Source organism: Excalfactoria chinensis, chromosome 3, assembly GCF_039878825.1.
Source record: "Excalfactoria chinensis isolate bCotChi1 chromosome 3, bCotChi1.hap2, whole genome shotgun sequence".
In the NCBI taxonomy this organism is placed as follows: domain Eukaryota; kingdom Metazoa; phylum Chordata; class Aves; order Galliformes; family Phasianidae; genus Excalfactoria; species Excalfactoria chinensis.
The window spans coordinates 25,692,780-25,712,299 of NC_092827.1; the positions used below are offsets into that span (position 1 = coordinate 25,692,780).

At 39.4% G+C, this 19,520-nt stretch overlaps 1 protein-coding gene and 1 long non-coding RNA gene across 8 annotated transcripts in view; one reads left to right on the forward strand and one right to left on the reverse strand.

The window, feature by feature from the left end:
- Nucleotides 1-15,260, reverse strand: part of LOC140250209 (uncharacterized) — a 72,835-nt gene extending 57,575 nt beyond the window's left edge. Inside the window, exons 1-2 of the long non-coding RNA XR_011903121.1 lie at nucleotides 14,945-15,260; nucleotides 8,614-8,675 (exon numbers count right to left, since the gene is read on the reverse strand). This is a non-coding gene — a long non-coding RNA (uncharacterized lncRNA). The remainder of the gene's footprint in view (nucleotides 1-8,613; nucleotides 8,676-14,944) is intronic.
- A 151-nt stretch (nucleotides 15,261-15,411) lies between these two features.
- ADGRB3 (adhesion G protein-coupled receptor B3) overlaps nucleotides 15,412-19,520 on the forward strand; it is a 439,215-nt gene continuing 435,106 nt past the window's right edge. For 3 of the 7 annotated variants that reach the window (XM_072331126.1, XM_072331131.1, XM_072331133.1), the window contains exons 1-2: nucleotides 15,412-15,554; nucleotides 18,324-19,092. In XM_072331126.1, the coding sequence (XP_072187227.1) occupies nucleotides 18,339-19,092 (754 nt within the window). In that variant the 5' untranslated portion in view covers nucleotides 15,412-15,554; nucleotides 18,324-18,338. Of the gene's footprint in view, nucleotides 15,555-15,654; nucleotides 15,804-16,581; nucleotides 16,610-16,955; nucleotides 17,098-17,132; nucleotides 17,190-18,323; nucleotides 19,093-19,520 lie in introns of those variants that run through there. The other 4 variants (XM_072331127.1, XM_072331129.1, XM_072331128.1 and 1 more) reach the window with 4 other exon arrangements.

Below are 19,520 nucleotides of genomic sequence, written 5' to 3' on the forward strand. Positions count from 1 at the left end.
ACCACCTAGACCCTCTGACCAGCACCTCTGGGCCCTCTGTTTCTTCACAGCATCATTCAAATAATCACTGAGAGGACTCTTCTGACTCAACCAGCTTCAACTCTGAAGTGATCTCTGACTGCCGAGTCCCCAGGGAAGATGAAAACTGGAAGAAAGCCAGTATCATCAAAGGAAAGGTTTCTAGCAGTCTTTTGAATTGATTTGTAGCAACAGTATATGGCCCTAAGTTTACAGCAAACATATCAAAGAACACCATACATAACTCAGTATTTTCCTTCAGGTAATGCTGCAAATCAAGGTGAGGTTTATCTACAGATATTTACACATCTAACCATTGAGAAAACAGCACAGGGAAGACTATTTTCCTTAGGGAAAAATACACAAATGAACACAAATAAAAAAAACCCATTCCCATGTGCCTAAGATTCTTTTCTCACTTTCCTGTAGGTTCTTTACCTACAACATTCCCTATGTAGTTGAAATATTCTTGAACTATTCCTTTATCCTTCTCATGCCAAATAATCCCCTTTTCACTCATTCCTCCACCTAATTTACCTGTGAGAATACAAAAGTCGGATTATGTTCCACAGCCATTTATTTATTCCAAAATCTCAGATTTTGCTCTTGTTTATGCTTACCTTACTGCCAACTAGGTGGAATAAAAACCAAGTGAGCAACCACTTCAACATACTAAACAATAAGTCAAGATGGGAAAAATGCTTTTCTCTAATGTGCCAAAACAAGTATACTTAAATGTAGTCTGGCAAAAATATTTAAAAATATAAAATTTTCTTTTTGATAAAAAATTGAACTGACTGTGTGTACTGGATGTTCTAGTAAAAACAACAACATGCACAAATGCTTTATTCTTCCTCTGGTTTATTAAATAGCTTAATAATATAAGTACTAGCAATTTTATTGTAAATAAATGCACATGATTCATAAATGAACTATTTTTCATTTTGAGCCTGTAAAAAAGGCCTAGATTTCTTACTTACAAACTTCTCTCTTTTCACATCTCTTTGTACTAAGTAGAATTTTAAACATTTCTAATTAACATTCCAATGTCCACAGGAAGAAAAATCAATATGAACATTTTTTAAAATATGTTTCTATAAGATATAAGGATTCTATATTAAAACCACAGAGGTAGGACTTTAGTGCAAAAGTTCAATCTTATAATTAATGCCAGTTGGTACCTCACAAGTCACATCATCCAGATTCTTATTTCTAACTGTCTAGCAGTAGCCACATTAAAGCTAATTGCTCACAAGTTTTGCATAATAAAGATGATATTTTTTAAAAAATGGGCAAATTCAGAATGATACAGTACAAAGAGTTAATTGATCAATAAGCCATTTGGACCGGTATCCATCACTGCATGGTAAACCAAACCTTTTAAACAACATAAAAAAGAAATCATGGCAAAGTTTCTACCTTCTAACAGTTACATTTATAGTGTGAAGATTATTACAGATAATAAAATGAATAGTTAGCTGGCCAGACCTTTGTAACTCATTCTGTAAGAATCAGTTTGTTCTGCTCTCAGATGGACATTTGCAACTGTGGCCATGTATGTGACTGTGGAGTTTTATTTTATCTCATTAATATATTTAAATCTTATTCCAGCATGGTAAAAAACATTTCTACAGTATTTCTCAAATTCTAACAGGACATGTCCCTGGCCCCAAAGGGTTTGCAACTTAAAAGAAGCTTGTCAAGACATGTTGCAAGACAGTAACTCAGGAAAGGGGAGGAAGGCTGAAGTGAACTGCATTAATGAGGACAAGTGGAAAGGAGAGTGAACCCAGTATATCCTCAAAGTCAAAAAAAGGACATTGAGTTCTGTAGATCCTTCTACAGCAGGAGTTGGGAGGGTAGACATCAGCAGGCTGCATATGAATTGGTATGTGGTCTCCTGACTTCAGGTAAGCCATTTACTTCGTAAATTCAAGATTGTTTGTAAAGGCTGGCCTTAATTCATAACAACTCTTCCCGAGCAAATAACTGATTGTCAGTCATCCACATTTCAGATTTTTAATAATTTATGTTCAGGGCTGCAGTGGCAGATTGTAACTAGACACTAGAGTTTCTCAAAGTAGAAACTGGGCTTGCCTATGCCATGCCAATCCATGCCAATCCTGCCATCAGCCACCTACACGGGCAGAATAATAGAATAATGGTTTTCAGCCAAATATTGCCTTGCTGGAATAAATCAGCCACAGCAGTGTGGAGCAGCAGTGTGGCTCTGTCTCATCTCAGGTCAGAGAGCTTTGTGTACAGGTTCAAAGGAGCAGTTAAATTGTGTTGGTTTTTTTTTGTTTGTTTGTTTTTTTTAAATGTCAGTTCTCTAGAATAAAATCTTTTTTTAAAGGTGAGACTAGCTTTCAAATTAGAGGCAACACCATACTTAGAGATGGAGTGTCCCGAAAAGCGAAACACCAAATTACCTTTGCCAGCCCCATTATCTGTTATAGGAGACAGTGGAATAAAGTCCATTTCATATAACTTCAGACAGTTGCATATGAACAGAGAAAAGGGCAGCTACCAGCATGTGAATCAAGCTTACTGCAGAGGTCTACAGAAATATTAAATGAAAAATTTTACAGAAGCACCTGTTTCTATTTGTTGACTACAGCAGGAGAAGAAGTAGCTCAGATATAGATGCCTATGTTTAAGACATCTTCCATCTGTCTACATTTAAACCATCTGTCCAAACTGGATGAATTAATTCCACCCCACATCCCACTGATGGACCAGTTTTCTGAAGAATGGAACAGAAAAAGAGACTGAGAAAACACCTCCATCTTGTAGAAATGGTCACAAAATAAATTTGTTCTGTATTGCCAAATGTTTCTAGGTAAGCTTAGAAAGTTTTGCTATCTAAATACACAATATCCTTCACATCTTATCTGTATTTCCATGTAGCTGGATCAATACCGTGGGTTACAAATAACAATTAATAGACTAGAAAATTGAAATAATGTGGAAAATATTCTGATTTTATATATGTGCTTCCAAGAAGCTAACAGAATAGGAGTGAAAGAAGGAAAACAGATAAGAAGAAATGCTGAACAATGGAAGTAGATGGTTGTGTGAGAAAAATGAGTTCAAGAACTGTATAAGAAAAAAGATTAGGAAAGGCTCTGTAAATGGGATGAAAGAATTGTATTAGATATACTGAGAGAGAAAAAGGAGAAGAATATTAAAAAAAAAAAAAAAAAAAAAGAAGGGATGAGATTAGATCAGCTTCTTGTCAGTCTATTTGAATATCATATTTTAGTAGTCATCATGAAATATTTCTCAGATTCTCTTACATGTTTAAATAGAATATAAAATAGAAATATGATCATATCTAATCATTTAACTGAAAAAAGACTACTGACTTTTTTTTCTAAGTCTGTAACATTTAAACATGCAGCACAAAGGAAATGTTTGAGACTATTTACATTTGATGATTACCTTTTTGAGTGGTGACCTACTTACTTTTAAGAGCTTCATCTGGTACACAAAAAAATAAAGCACACATAAAAATCTAATACTAAAATACAAAGAAATAAAGCTTTTTAAACATGGCATTATAAATACAAAATTTTTTTCATAGATGAATAAAATACAGGTAAATGGTCCTCCTGCTTTTGAGGAGGAATAGCTTCTGATTACATGAGATTTCATGAGATAAAGATATCCATAACCCAATTTCTTTGTGACACAAAAAGATTCAGCTAATGTTCTTTTTTGTCTACATCATATATAGGTATAGATATTTTTTCTCAAATTATATATAGGTACTACCTACATTCATACATACATGAATGTTTGCTTCAGTGAGCAAAAACACCCTTGTATTCATTACTGATTAAAATCTGAACTTGAAAGAGCAAAAAGCCTTGTACTCTTATACTCTTCCTATAGACACACACATAGGAAATCTTATGTGTGCATGCAGGCAGTTAAACCAACAAATAAAGTACAGTGAAGAGACAAGTTCTAGTACAGGCACTACTGGAATATCTGAGATTAGGTTAAATTTATCAGAGATCAGATAATCATTCTGTCACGGTTTTGTAATTTTTGCTACTGCTATTCCACATCATAACATCATGTGGAGCACAGAGAGGGAAGAACTACACATCCCAGAGGACTTTCCAATCAAAGAGGAAAGTACATCACGGCAATGATGATCACTCGCTCTCTCACTGCCTGGCAGCAGGTGTGGGTGTGCTTCCAAGCCGTGGAGCCTTCAATTTTCAAGTAGGCTTCTTGGTCTTTGGGAAAGTCTCTCTCTCTCTCTTATTTTACTTGATTTGTTAGCCTCAGTTTCAATTAGATTGTATTATACTATCTTGCATTCAGATATCATAGTTAGTAAAATAAGTTTTCCTCCTTAGATCGTTGCCACTGCTCTGTTTGTTTCCTTAAGCCCAGCTCCCATCTCCCTACCCCTTTCCCTTTTTCCCTTCTCATTTTCAGGGGCTGGGGGACCCACGGGCCTACTGCCCCCCTGTCATGGACACAGATTGATCTAGTGTCACTCCATGACAGACACCTACATGTTGGAAACTCAAATTTTCATGTGGAATATTAATTTACACCTTGATTAAGTATGACATCATAGAGACCAAGGCAGAGTAAATTCTGAAGCTGAATTTCTCTGTGTGATGGTGATATCCTGTAAAACACATGAAATGAACTGAAGGACTGTATTCTTAACCATGCATTTGGGATCTGTTGAAAGTATATGTTCCCTTGACTTTATCATTTTTACTCTAAGGGCTATATTCCATACTGATTAAATCAGCATAGATCTGCTGACTTCAGTGACTCTACTTAAATTTACTGTGATAACAGTCAGCAGCGTTCATAGAGAACATTTTTTGAAATACCAATTAATCATTCACTGACAATTTTTATCTATAACATTTCAGTAAGAGACCTTGGATTCACTGGTTAAGCATAGTGAAATAAAAAATTCAAGTGTACATATCACAGCGAGAGAAAGGAAGGGATGGCATGTGGAAGAAAGGGAGGAAGAAAGGAAGGGAGGAAGGGGAGATTTCAGTGCAGCCAGACATTATTGGTAGGAGAAGACCAGGAATATTTCCAAAATTTATAAAACAGAAAACCCCATAGCAGTAGACAAGGTATGTATAATGAAAACTGTATATTGTATGTTGGGATATAATTCCTTTTATTTATTGTCCATGTTTGATCCAATGATAGCTACATTAACTTTATGCATCTGTCATTTCAACCCTACTACCCATGTTAGTATAGTTCCCCACCTTTAAAAAATTCTATAAACCAGTCAGCCAAACCAAAACAAACAACAACCCCCAAACTGTTAATATTCATTTTGATGCATAAGAGTTTGAGAAATGGCTTTCATTCAGTCTCTCATACTTTAGATAGTGGAGTTTAAGCATGTTTCACCACCTGTGGTGGCTCTCTACCGTAAAACACCACATTTTCACAGCATATTCTGCCCTTTGCTAATATAAATATATTTCTTTCCTTTCACTCTTCAATTCAAGCACTCAGTACGTACCAAGAGCATGACTCTATTCTCAAAAATGTTCTGCTATTGATATGAGCTGAATTACAGCCAAGATCCACCCCTCTGACTCAACTTTTACATTTAAGAATATTAAGTAAACTCAGCTATTTCTCAAAATTGCATGCCAAGAGAAATTTGGAAGACTAATACCTGAAACATATATTTACATATTTTTTTAAACTCTGAATCATACATTCACATCTGTCTTCAACAAGTAGTTGAACTTTACACCACCTCCTTGTAGACTTGTGGCCTGAAAACCAGTTATTCACAGTCATTTGAGAAGCCTTATCCATTTCACTAAGAAGCACCTGACATTCATGCCTGCAGCTATTAGTGTATGGTGTTTTCTCTTTTTTGGAAATTATTTTAATTGTCAAAGATGTCAAATGTGTATATGACACATACATAAATGTATGAACAAACTGTTTCAAGAAACGTTTTTCCACTGGATGCCCACCATGCAGCCAAAGGATTGATTTGATCAAAAGAATGCTTTTTACCACATAGAAAAGTATCTTCTTTCAGTGTAATGATGAATGTCACTCTTAACCTATATGCATTTATTCCAAAATTCAAACCATTCCTTAAGCTGAAAACAACCCTTGCTACATTCAATCAAATATTAGAGAATAGGAATTATAGAAAAGGACATTTGCCTTTTTAAAACATTGAGGGAAATGCAGCTAATGCCAAGTATTTGTTGTATTCAAATTTAATTATTACATTTACAAGAACAAAAAAGTTCAGACAGAGAAGAAAGTCCTTGAGGTTTTTGTTCCTTGATATCAACTTGACCTGAGTCTTGACTGAATCTTTAAATTTTGAAATATGTTCAGTCACTTTAGGAAATTACAGGCACTCAGCCAATGTTTTCAAGCTGGAATACAATGACTGATGTCATGACATTTTGATATCCCAAATGCTGCAGCTTCCATCTGGTTCGTTGAAGTCTGAAAATATTCCATTAAGTTTTTTAGAATTAAAACATCCAAAAAGAGTGAAGATCAAAATGGCTATAATAGAACAAACTAAAGGCTTTTCTGTTTCTGTAGTGACTGTAAGTAAACATGGAAAGAGGACTGAAAGCAAAGCAAGATTTTCTCCTAACATTCTCCCAACCACTAATTATTTTCAGCTCAGGGAAATTCCTGAAGTGGATAGGATTTTGCACACTTATTGACATCCCCAACTAAATATTACCACCATCATCACAGGCTTACCTCTTTAATATACTTGTCCAGCATCCTCCATGAAGAGTATCAAAGACTATTTACCTGCTGCATAAGGAATCCTCCCTTCTGATTTGAGCTCAGCTCCTTCCAGCTTTATTTGTGACCTGGTGCCTTATTTATTTATTTATTTGTTTAGTTTAGTTTAGTTTTTTTTTGTTGTTGTTGTTTGTTTTGTTTTTAGGTTTTTTTTAGTTTTTTTGCTAGAAAAGACTGTATAATCAGGTCTTTCCTTGCCACTCATGGGTCTGTAGTATCATAGGCTCACAATCTGTCCTATTTATACCTCAGGATAAAGTTTCCTGACCTAGTGATCAAAAGCATATCCTTTCCATGGAAATACTAAATATATGAGAAAATGAAATCACACAGCATAATAATGTAAATATTCGGAATGTAGTCACCCTGAAATGGGTCGGAAAGGAATAATAAAAATCAAGGACACCTGTGTTAGGCCTAACAAAATGCTACTATCTTTTTTTCTGGCCTAACCAATTATGGGAAGTAAAAACTGCATGGTTCAAACTTTCAACAAATGAATTTGAACCGAAGTCTCCTAATAACCAATTGAACATTTAGTTAATAAATAAATAGATAGATAGATAGATAGATAGATAGATAGATAGGTAGATAGATAGATAAATGTATTGTTACTTTGACCAACATTTTAGACAGAGATTGCAACTGAACTTGGTATGGAACAAACAACCTATATTTTCTGTTTTAAGCACTAAACTTTTACTAATGGCAGAAAGCTAACTTCTAGGCAGTATTATCATTCCCTCACTTTTACTAATGCAGAAGAAAAAAAAAGAAAGAAAAAAAAAAAAGCAACACAAGAAAATGCCATGTATTTTAACACTGTCCTTTGGAATTAGTGATCTCAACACACAAAGTACATAAGCAAAATGAAAAACACTAACTCTGAATTTCTTACTTTTTAGCAGAGTGATCCAAAACAACACTGTTTTGTTGTTTTTTTATTATTTATCACATTTCAATTTGATTAATGACTAGGCAATATTCTAGAGTAGATTAACAACATCAGAGATGAAAGGGCATTTTTAAAAATTTGTCCTCCTCGTATAAAGAGGATTTCAGTGCATTTAGATAATTAACAGTAAAATGGTGGCCCTGTTTTTGTTTTGATATTTGCATACCTATTCTCCAATTAATTTGGTAAAGCTTACGATATAGTCTACATGTAGGGACTGCAATGAGTTCCTCCTAGTTTTATAGTCATACAACAGAACAGCACATTACAGTGTCGCCCCACTAAAGTACATGCAACCACGAACTAGCGGCAAGATTATTTTCAAATGACAATCATAAAATATACAAGATATAAAGTGCCAAAACCATATTCAGTTGATTGAAAAACTAAAAAAAAATTCATCTACCAGTGTTACTGGTAAATTTTCCCTACAATTCATGAGAAATTCAGTTGAAGAAGCACAAATTCAGGAAAGATGCCATAGAATGACATCTGGTCAAAATTAAGAACTGTAAATATTTATATGCAATTACAACCTAAAAGCAAAAATTAGTGAAATAGAAGGCTTTCCAGTAGAAGAAGGACTTATGCTATAATCACAGTGGAAGCGGAGTAGCATAAAAACACTACAGAATAAATAATTCAATAAATAAATAAGAATTAATGAATAAACAGAAAATAGCAGTAGCTTATTGTAACCTATTCTAGAAAGCCAGACTAAGCAATGAATTTTGCAATTTATATAAAAGGTTCAACAAATTATGGTGTGAAAAAATCATTTAAGTGAAAAGAATAGTACATCAGCATGGTTATTACTAAAGGATTATTACCTGGTCCACAAGAAGGCATGTACTGAAGCATGCAAGTCTTAACTTGGATATTGTATGCAGTACTGAAAAGGAAAAAACAAGATAATATGATAAAATAGGATAGATCTTATACTACCCAATTAGAAACAAATCAAATCTGTAAATACCAAACCTTAAGAAATATAATTTCTCAGAACAATAGGTGCAGTTATTTCTTGAAATAGCATGTACTTGAGAAGACACTATTCTGTGAATTGACTGCTACTTTGGAAACCATAAGATAGCCTTAAATCAACTAGCTCAGCCTGATAAGCTACAGCTCCATACTAAAGCACAGCTTAGATGTGCCTTTAAACTTCAATCATAATAAGCAGAAAGAAGCCAAGGATTAACAATATCTGAAATTATATGCACAGTGATTACAGAAAATTGAGGTTAAGTGCATCTAGCAAGAGATAAGATATAAAATCAAATGTAATGACACAAAACTTTAGAAAGGTATTCAATAAAATGGATATTAGTCACGACTGAAAAACCAAACCAAACCAAAACAACAACCAACACTCTGATATTAAAATTAAAGGTAGTGGGATCATTAGATGTGGCATTCACATTGCTCCCAAACCCAAGAATATTTACACAGATAACTGTGCATGTGGAGGAGGTAGAAAGAAGAGGAAAAATAAACAAAAAACAAATATAAAAAATCCAAAGAAAATGAGCTGCAAATCAGTATAGTGAAATGAAAGGATTTCAGACAGTACTTGAGCTAAGTGGGAACTGTGAAAATCTGTAAAGACAGCTGTTATGAAATGAGGAAAGAATCACAAGCTGTGACAGACAAGAGGTAAGAAGAAAAACTGGACAGAAAAGGTAACTGCTGGAAATCAAGCAGTTAAAAATATAAAAACAAATTAAAATAAACCCTTTAAGTATATCAAAAGCAAGAAGCTTGTAGGAGTCACCAGGTCTGCTGGGAAATTCAGAGAATAAAGACAGCAATTAAGGAAGAGAAGGATGTTGCTAGGAAAATAGAAGATTTATTTGTAGCAACCTTCACAATAGAGGATGTTAGGGAGATATCTACTCTTTGGTAATAAAAATGAGGAACCATCAGTTGAAGAGGTGCTGGAATGAATCAATCATTTAAAAAGCAGGAAGCCGCCAAGACTGAAAATTATGAACAAGAAGCAGTTGAGCTATGAAAACTCTAATTGAAAAACAACTCTGGTACTGGAAGGTTAGAGAGAAGCAAATGTTTTGCATATGTTATGAAAAGGCTTTAGGATGACTTGGGGAATCAAAGATTCATAAATCTTACATCTGTACCTGGCAAATTAAGAAAATAAAACACTTGGATGCTCATGAGATTATAGCTTATTGTAAAGGAAGAAGATGTCTCACCCATCTGTTAGAATGTTTTCAACACATCAGTAAAATACTGTAGTGGTCAAAGGAGAATCAACCAGACATAATTTGAACTTTCTGTAGGCCTTGACAAAGTTTCTCGCAAGGGACTGATATAAAGGAGAGACAAAGACAACTTACTGTAGGCCTCTGTTCAGTGTGGCTGATGATGAGAAGACAGAAGAGATTAAAATGTATCAAGAACAGGGCTGAGCATGATAAGGAAAAACAACGCTAATATAAATTGGTTTTCCAGTCTAAACTGAACTACTGTGGTGCAGTACTGGTTTCTAGGACTCAAAAAAGTATCAGGAAACTAGAAGGACCTGAAAAGAAAAGTGGCAAGAGTGGTGAAAGATCTTAAAAAAGCACTGTCTTGTGGAAGTAAGTTGGAATAACTGGAAACATTTTAGAGGGGAAATTAAAAAAGGCATGATAAAAAATATGTGAAATAATTACAAGAAACCAGAACTTCATTTCTGCAAGCCTTAACATGGTGACATGCAATTAAACTTCAAGGCAGCAAATTTAATGGAAGTGATACACATCAGGTTTAATATAGTTTATATTTTCACTGTAAGACTTGTTCTTTGAAAATACTGAGGCAGAAAATGAAAGACTTAACTGGATGCTTATGCAAATAAACAAGAATGGATTGAGTTAAACTAGTGAAGAGTATTGCAAGTGAGACTGAAACTTATTTGGAGACTTACATAGATCTCTAATTGCTGGAGATGAACATGACACTTCATGAAGCCAAATCCTCAAAAATATCCCTATGCTGGGTCTTCTGCACCTTTCTCATGAGTGTTCAACGGTCGCTGTCTGAGGCAAAAGGCACAGGCCTTAGATCTGCATCAGACTACTATGGCTCACACTTCTATTGACAATATACCATTAATTTCATTGTTTCTAGCCTAATGTGACTGAATGACAATACTAAAATATTTAAACTGAATAGCAGAATTCCAAAGTTTTGTTCAAGTCATCACTGAGGAAGATATATAAACAAAGAAAACAAACAAGCAAGCAAATAGTTGACCTTTTCAACTTGAACATCATCAGCCAAACAAAAATTGGTTTGAAATTTGAAAGAGGACATTGTTTTCTCATGAAAAAAACAATTTTACAATGGAAAAACAGTGCCTTCTCTAATGATTATTTTTTTCTTTTTAAATAGAAACATTTAACCACCCATCAGTTATGCTATATATTCTTGAGCACCATCTACTGGTACTGCATTGTTAATTATTTATGAAAATACAAAGCACCTTAATACAATTCCAATGTAATCATAACTCTCTTGCTTTTTAAAAAGATCTTTAAATTGATAAGACAGAATAAAACCTAACATTTATTAAATGCATATTCCCTCTAGAAGACACAGAGAAAATTAACAGTGGTGCAATTCATTTAAAATCTGAAGTAGGTAGGGAAATGCAACATTTCTTAATGGTTTGTAACACACTGGACTAGGAAGTAAACATCACTCTATAAAACAATTTCCAATTTACACTTGCTCCTTGACTGTCTGAGGGGAGAAAAAAAAAAAAGAAGAAGAAAAAAAACAAAGAAAGAGGAAAAAAAAAAAGTCTTTCTCTTTTCTTCCTAGTTAGTTATTTATTGAATTTTGTAATAGCTTTGATGGCCAGCATCTTCCGTATTATTTCTTTTCTTCAGACTAAATTAAATAACATTTCTCTTGGGATGGTCATACCAGATTTAGTTTATTTATTATTTTTTTTTCCCTGATGCACAGCAAAGGAATAGCCTTCTTGTAGAAATTTGGTGTTATTCAGTAGAAACTGCGATGCAGATGAAAAAAATCTGTGCTTGCCAAGGGGTATTTTGAAGGGTCTTCCATGTTGGAGCAAATCAAGACATGGGGAAAAGATTGGTGCCACTATTATGCGAGTTAAGAGGTTTCATAACAATGGCACTCTATGCTTACCTATTAGTTGACTCTACATGCCATGTTTGTTACCATTTTTTGTGCGTACTAAGGTAACATCTAAGTCACTAGCTGACTGCATCTAGATGTAACCAATTAAACATATAATATGAGAGAATGATCATAGAGGGTTTAACTACAAAATTAAAGACATTTTAATAAATTCTTTGTTGAAAAACCATCAGTGATTTCAGTGCTGGAGACAATTTTTATTGGCCCAAAAGAGAGGAACTGCAGGCTGAAACAGTGACCTTGACTTGGAAAGAGTCCTGATAAAGATGACAACAGTTGAGTGACAGAACAGTACATTCTCCAAAGCCAACTGCATTAAATTATGGCCTCACTTTTACAGTTTGCACCAAAATCCTCACTGAGTAATAATTCCAGTTATAATTGTGCTATGCTCACTAAAACCTGAGCATGGACTTAAATCACCCAGCTACAGGGACTGAGATAACAAAGAGCTTAAAGTGCTAGTGTAGGTGGCAAGAAAAAAAGACGAAAAAAAAGCAACTAAACAAACACTTTAATTTATTCCATACAGCATATTAAATTTAGTAAGCATCTTTCCCCCCCCCCTACCACCATCACCACCAATACAGAAATTACTTAAAAATATTACTCGCAGACCTTGTTCTTAGTTTGGAGCAAACCCAACCTTTTTGAAACAACTTCATCCAATCTAGAAAGCAGCACTATAAATTTAGCGTTCCCTATGTTGTGCCTATCCCCACCACACTATGACTGAGTGACATAACACTTCTTTTGGTGCCTTCTTACTTTCTTTGTAGTGCAGATGGCACCACATGTGCCATGCTGTTCAGACCGTGCTCCTGTGAAATAGTATGGGACTGCATCAATACCTTACTCATGGGTTTTAACAGAGGTACAAAATCTGTATCAGCATAGTTATTTCTGGACAACTGATAAAGGTTCACTTCTGCCCTACACATATGAACATATAAACTAGTACCGTTCCAAATACAAATGATCCCTCGAGACATTCAAGGTGAGACAGTACAGGTTTCTGAGCAATCTGATGTAGTTGTGGGTGTCCCTGTTCAGTTCAGGAGAGTTGGACTAGATGGACTTTAAGGGTCCATTTCAACTCAAATGATTCTATGATTCTATAAACTGCAACTTGCCAGTGCTGTAGGAAGCAGTCCAAATAGTTCATTCAGGGTGGCTTCCCTTATGACTTAACCTTATGGTCTTCATTTACAATGAAAGGAATGAAAAAGGCTGCAGTGTATGTACACCTTTGATTTGTTCTGCTCACATCAACCTGTCAGTGAATAGAATTACTCAAAGTATTTCAAGCAACATGGTGATCATCCACAAATATCACAATGTCGTCAAACGTGAGACAGTCTGATTATCCCTAAGACATAAACTGTTCAATTTTCATTGTGCTATATTTGCTGGGTATAGATCATGCACATTTCCGATAGTTCCATTGGTTTGGATAGATATTGGATAGATATTTGGATAGATATTTTGGTTTTATTCTGACAACAGAGGCATGGACTATTTACGTTTGTAAAAGCCAGCAAGGACATAGTTTACAGCTTGTACCTATGGAAAATACAGTAAAAAGCCATAACTGTGCTTGCATTTACTTTGGTCAGAACTGCTTTGTGACCAGCAGTACTTCTGATGAGAATTTGTGCAGCGTGTAATTGCGGTCATAAAAGTCCCTTATTACTGGAATTCAGACCTTTCTGGGGCTAGGGTGGCAGTGGACAATTCCTTGCTCTAAGGAACCACTGCCTTGGGCCACATCCAGAAGTTTAAACTTTGACTTCTCAGCCATGTTACACGTAGACTTCAGGAGCTCCATTCCCTGGGGGCTAAGGGAGGGTTTGTTCCCCCCCCCCCCCGAGAGAGCGGCGGGAGTTCTAAGCAGCGGGCTGCGAGACTCCGGCTGACAGCTCTGTGTATTAAAATGTCATCTCCTCATTTTCACACCGGATATCTGCTGTCGCGATCTCGCACGCCGGTGGAGAGCCCGACTCTAACTGAGAGAGACACAGATAGAAGGCAAGGAAGGAGAGAAGCACGTTCAACCCAGCGATACCGAATTCACAAGGATGGGGGACACATCATCCATGGTGGCACGGCACCTTCCACGAGCGTCCCCGAGTGCCGGCCCCACCCGCCGCTAACGGGGCCGCTGCCTCCTGGCAAACTCCGCCCGCAGAGCGGCGGCCGCGGCCGGCAGCGAGAGCCCCCGGGCGGGCTCCGGGCTCCCATACGCCGCGCAGTACCCGGACGGCGGCGGCGGGGGAACGAACGCCAGGCAGGCGCGATCCGGGCACAGCTTTATCCCCGGCGGGGAACGAAATACGGCGTCAATCGCAGCCTCGCTGAGAAAATTGCTATTGTTCCAGTCGAAGGCAGGCGGCAGTTTGAAAGGGTTTATCCTCGGAGCGCTGTATCAGTTAATCTGCAGCGCGGAACCAAACTGACAGCTCTTGAGGCTGCGACAGGGGGGGCTACTCTTCAAAAGAAGGAACAGGAGGAAGGAGATCAAGTGCGGGTTTCCCGCCCCCCGCCCTCCCCTCCCCTCCGCCCTCGCTCTCCGCCTCTGAGTTTCCCTTACGCCGGGGCGCAGCGCTGGGAACCGGAGCCAGGAGAACCTCCCAGGCGCGGCCAGCCGGGACGTGCTGTGTGCCGGGCACACGCACACTCACACGCGCACACTCAGGCGCGGAGCGAGGCGCGCCGCCACCAGCGGGCGGGGAAGGGGAGCGCGCGGGGGCGCGTACACGCGCCGGCCCCCACGGAGCTGGCACACGCACACGCGCGCACACGCGGCGACGGAGCCGCGCTCGCTCCCGCCGTACTCCCAGCGCGGCCGGCGCTCGCTCCGCTCCCCGCCATCGGCAGCCAAGAACCCCCCCGCCGCCGGCCGGCCGCTGGTGCCCGCGGGGGGAGGAGGAGGGAGGCAAGAGGAATAAGCCCATTAGTAATAACAGCAACAGCAAAACCCACCACCACATCTGCACTCGCGTCTCAGTCCTCCTCTCAGACCGTCGCCTGCCTGGCATCGCCTCTCATCGGGCTGCTGTGCTGAGACTTTGTTTCAAGTAAAAAAAAAAAAAAAAAAAAGAAAAAAAGAAAGAAAAGAAACAACCCTCCGCTTGCACAGCCACTTCCATTTTTTCCCCCCTTGCAGTCTCGATGGTTTGAGGTTGTGGTTTTTTTGGTTGGCTTTTTTTTTTTTTTTTTCCTTTTTTTTTCCCCCCCTCACCCTCCCCCTTGCCTTCATGTGGTTGGATTTGGCGGATCCGGAGCTGGAGCTGCTGTTTTTCCGCTGTGGGTGTGCGCGAGTGCGCGAGGTGTGCGGGGGTTTTCTCGCCGCGTTTTTTTTTTTTTTTCTCTCCTGCATTTTTTTTCTTTCTTTCTTTCTTTTTTTTTTTTTTTTTTTTTTTTTTTTTTTTTTTTTTTTTTTTTTTTTTCCGTGTTGGTTTTGAACCGGAGCCGGGGAAAATGGGAAACGGTGCTTCCGACAGAAGGGGAATCTCTCCATCACTGGTATCGGGACGTGTGCCTGTGGTGCTAGAGGTTTAGAGAAATAGCCTGCCAGCTTTCGGAGTGGAAGGTAAGGGTGCCCGGGGCATTTCTTTCTCCCATTCCCGGGGATTACGAGCGGAGAGCTTTTAGTTTGGGATTCCGGGGAGGAGGCGGCGGAGGAGGGGGACAGGCTGTTGCTGAAGGATAGAGAGAGGCAGCGCATCTAGCATGAGCCCGGCGTTCGGCTCAGCGCTGCAGCTGAAAAGTTAGCGAAGTCCGTTTGGCGACAGCTTTGCTTCCCAGAGAGCCATTTCCAGCGAGACCGAGAGGACCTGAGGTTTGTGCGCGAAGGGGGTAATTTGATGGGGAGGGATGGGGGGGCTCGGGGGGGGGGGGGAGATGTTAGGTTAATAGGAAGTTAAAATAAGAGGAGTCAGTGGGTCTTCTGCTGGGGAAAAAAGGAAGAATAAGTGGAGTGATGGCGCCGTCTATGTTCGGCTGAACTACAGTGTCACACAGAAAATCAGTTCGGGGAATATCCATCCAAACTCAGCGCCCATTCGCTTTTCAGCAGAGGGTTCCCCCTTTGCCGGCCGGGCAGCCCTGAGCTCCGCGGACTCCCTCGAGCTTTACCCTCCATGGGGAAGGGAGACCTTTCTAATCGGGGTGCCTAATCCTGGCAGCGAGCAGCTTGGCTCTCGCGTTCAGCACTACTGCGAACTGGATGCGATGCTGCCGGCACACTCGGCTCGGGTGTGTGTGTAACGCGCCGGGGGGGAGGGGGGGTGAGGATTCAGGCGATGCTGTTTCAGGGGCTCTGCACGAAGAAACGCACAACTGAAATGAGGGCTATTCGATTATGATTCTTCATAGAAAACAGCCGAGCACTGCAAACGTCTCTATTTTTTCTGATACAAATATCACAAAGTCGGAGGCTTTTTCCTTTTCATATTAAAAAGCAAGTAAGCCTCCTTTTTGCTTTCGAGATTATAAAATTAATCCTTTTTCATGGGTGGAACTCCTAATTTAGACACTTATTGTCACATCAGCCTTCAACGCCTACACCATCCTGAATAACACTGCGCAGAACTGCATTGCCTGCAAAGTGCTTCAGCAAAGGGGAAATTGTTTCCAGAATTCCCTGTAAGTTTCTATTTTTTAAACCTCAAAAGCTGTGCCAACCTTGTTTGGAGGAGGAGGACAGTGTTATTCACTGAGATGGATGCTCAGAAAGAGAAAATCTGACCCTGTGGATAGAGCTGGCAGCAGCTCTGCTTTTTTCTTTTTTTCTTTTTCTTTCTTTTTTTTTTCTTTTTTTTTAAACCACAGCTATAAAGAGGGTCAGAGTTGGTGCTGCTTTGCCCACTTCAAGATTCCGAGTTTGAATTGCAATCTAGGAGATAGGAAAATCTCTTCAAGGGAGCTTAATCTGGTGATTTGCTGCGTGTTACGCAATGGGAGGCAGAAGATGCCTTGCTGTGTGGCAAGGAGATGAAATGCGAGGCAAAGGCACACAGCACAACTCCGTGACCGTGTCTGTGTGTCTGTCTGCCTCTGCTCGCAGAGCAGAAGGAGCTGCAGCCTTGAGTTGGGGGATCGGCACCACTTCTGATGCTCACCTTTGAAAGCAGGTGAAAAGCTCATCATTTGTAAGGGATAAGCAACTTCTCAAAGGTTAATGCTGAAACGTTCAGTCTGATTTTTTTGGGATAACATTACTCAGGTAAATATAACTAAGGTTCACTTTGTCAGTCTAGGCCACTGATAGGAGAACAGAAGAGACTGTAGTGCTTGACAGATGGAGTAAGACAGCTTTATTTGGTAATGATAGCAGGGAAAATGTAATGTGCCTTTCATTACCAAAGCGCATGTCTGCAAAACACAGGGGCTCATCAGAGGGTATGAGATACTCGAGATATTCATAATGAGAGGGCAGTGAGACACCCAGCGCAGGGCTATGGGTGCAGAGGTCCTGTGTAGCACTGTGTAGAGCTAATGCGTGCAGACACCAATATAGTGGTGTGTTTTGTATATCCTAAAAGGCTGTTAACACATTCAAAATGCTATCAGGAAATGCTGGCACAGTGTGGTGTCAGACCACCACCACTTTCATCTGTCTATCTTTACTGCTTCCTCTGGTAGTCTCAACATTTTATTAATACATTAATCTCAATATTTCCTGCCTGGGAGTTCTTTTTATAGAGACCTCTGCGTACCAGGTGGCCACTGCGAATTCATGCAGGCATATGGGAGATAATGTTCCATCTGTAACAAATACTAATTTGCGCGTTTTTAAATTATGGCTGTAATTCTTCACAGTTACTTACCAGACTTAATAGAAAAATAATATATAACAACAGATGCTGTTGGCTTTCTTGATCTGCTCTGGTGAAATTCTGCATATGCAGTCGCATGTGCACATACATGAACGCAGCAGGAGCACTTATTTACTTTTGGAGGAAATAAATAAACAAATTGTCCCATTCTCAGCCAGTTGGGTGAGGCGTTGGGATTTTACCCAACTTGAGCAGTTCCGGTCCACGCCATGATGGCTCCAGCATAGAGAGGAGAGGACATTCCTATTAATAATCTAATAGATGCTTTTTTTTTTTTTTTTTTTTTTTTTTTTTTTTTTAATTTGGCTGTAGAAGATTGGGCTGTCGCGATGCCACGTGATGGCGCTGTTCACACAGCAGCAACGCGATTCCTCGCGTTATAAAATAAAAATTACCTGCCCTTCTTTCTGAAGGGCTCTATCGGCAAGCCCGACAACAGCTGGCTCCAGTATTGGAAGGAGTTTGGTTTTCAATGCGGGAAGAATTCTACTTGCATTTTTATTTCATTTCATCTCCTGCAGGCCAAATGACATAGGATGAAGGCTGTTCGTAATTTGCTGATTTATATATTTTCCACCTATCTACTGGTTATGTTTGGATTTAATGCTGCCCAAGACTTCTGGTGTTCCACGCTGGTGAAGGGGGTCATTTATGGATCGTATTCTGTAAGTGAAATGTTTCCTAAGAACTTCACAAACTGCACTTGGACGCTGGAAAATCCAGACCCAACCAAATATAGTATTTACCTGAAATTTTCCAAAAAGGACTTCAGCTGCTCCAACTTTTCCCTCTTGGCTTATCAGTTTGATCATTTTTCCCATGAAAAAATAAAGGATCTTTTAAAAAATAACCACTCCATAATGCAGCTCTGCGATTCCAAGAATGCTTTTGTATTTCTGCAGTATGATAAGAATTTTATTCAAATACGCCGCGTCTATCCCATCGATTTCCTAGGATTACACAAAAAGGAAGAAGACCAAAAATCCTTCTTTGAGTTCTTGGTGTTGAACAAGGTGAGCCCCAGCCAGTTTGGGTGCCATGTGTTATGCACTTGGTTGGAGAGCTGCTTGAAATCCGAGAATGGGAGAACTGAATCCTGTGGGATCATGTATACAAAATGCACCTGCCCTCAGCATTTGGGAGAATGGGGAATAGACGACCAGTCCCTGGTGTTGCTTAATAATGTGGTGCTCCCCCTCAACGAGCAGACGGAGGGCTGCCTGACCCAGGAATTGCAAACCACCCAGGTCTGCAACCTCACCAGAGAAGCCAAGCGGCCTCCCAAGGAAGGTAGGTGCTACCGTGGGGGGCAGGGGGGGAGGGGGGGGGGGTGTGAAGGACTGGGGAGTCCCATGTCCTGCAGAGGGCTGCTCTCTTTCGTGCTCATATTCCTTTGACTTGCTCTCCACTCCAAGGGCTGGAGATGATGTGCACTTCCTTAGGGTAGGGAGAACTATGTTGTCATTTCAAAGCTGGCCAAGCCTTCAGCACATAGGTCTGCTGAGCACTGCTGGAAGTCCACAAATGTAGGCATGCTCAGTTGCCAGCTCTCTCTCACAGCAATGCCCACAGGTGGTGAGCCAGCAGCCACTCACCACCTCACTTCTGTACACTTCACTGCAACATCTTGCTGAGACCCCTCGACTTTGGAAGGGAAACATTTCCAAAGGCATGCAGGCAAGCTTTGTAAAATACCCAGTGATTCACCATGCTAAATA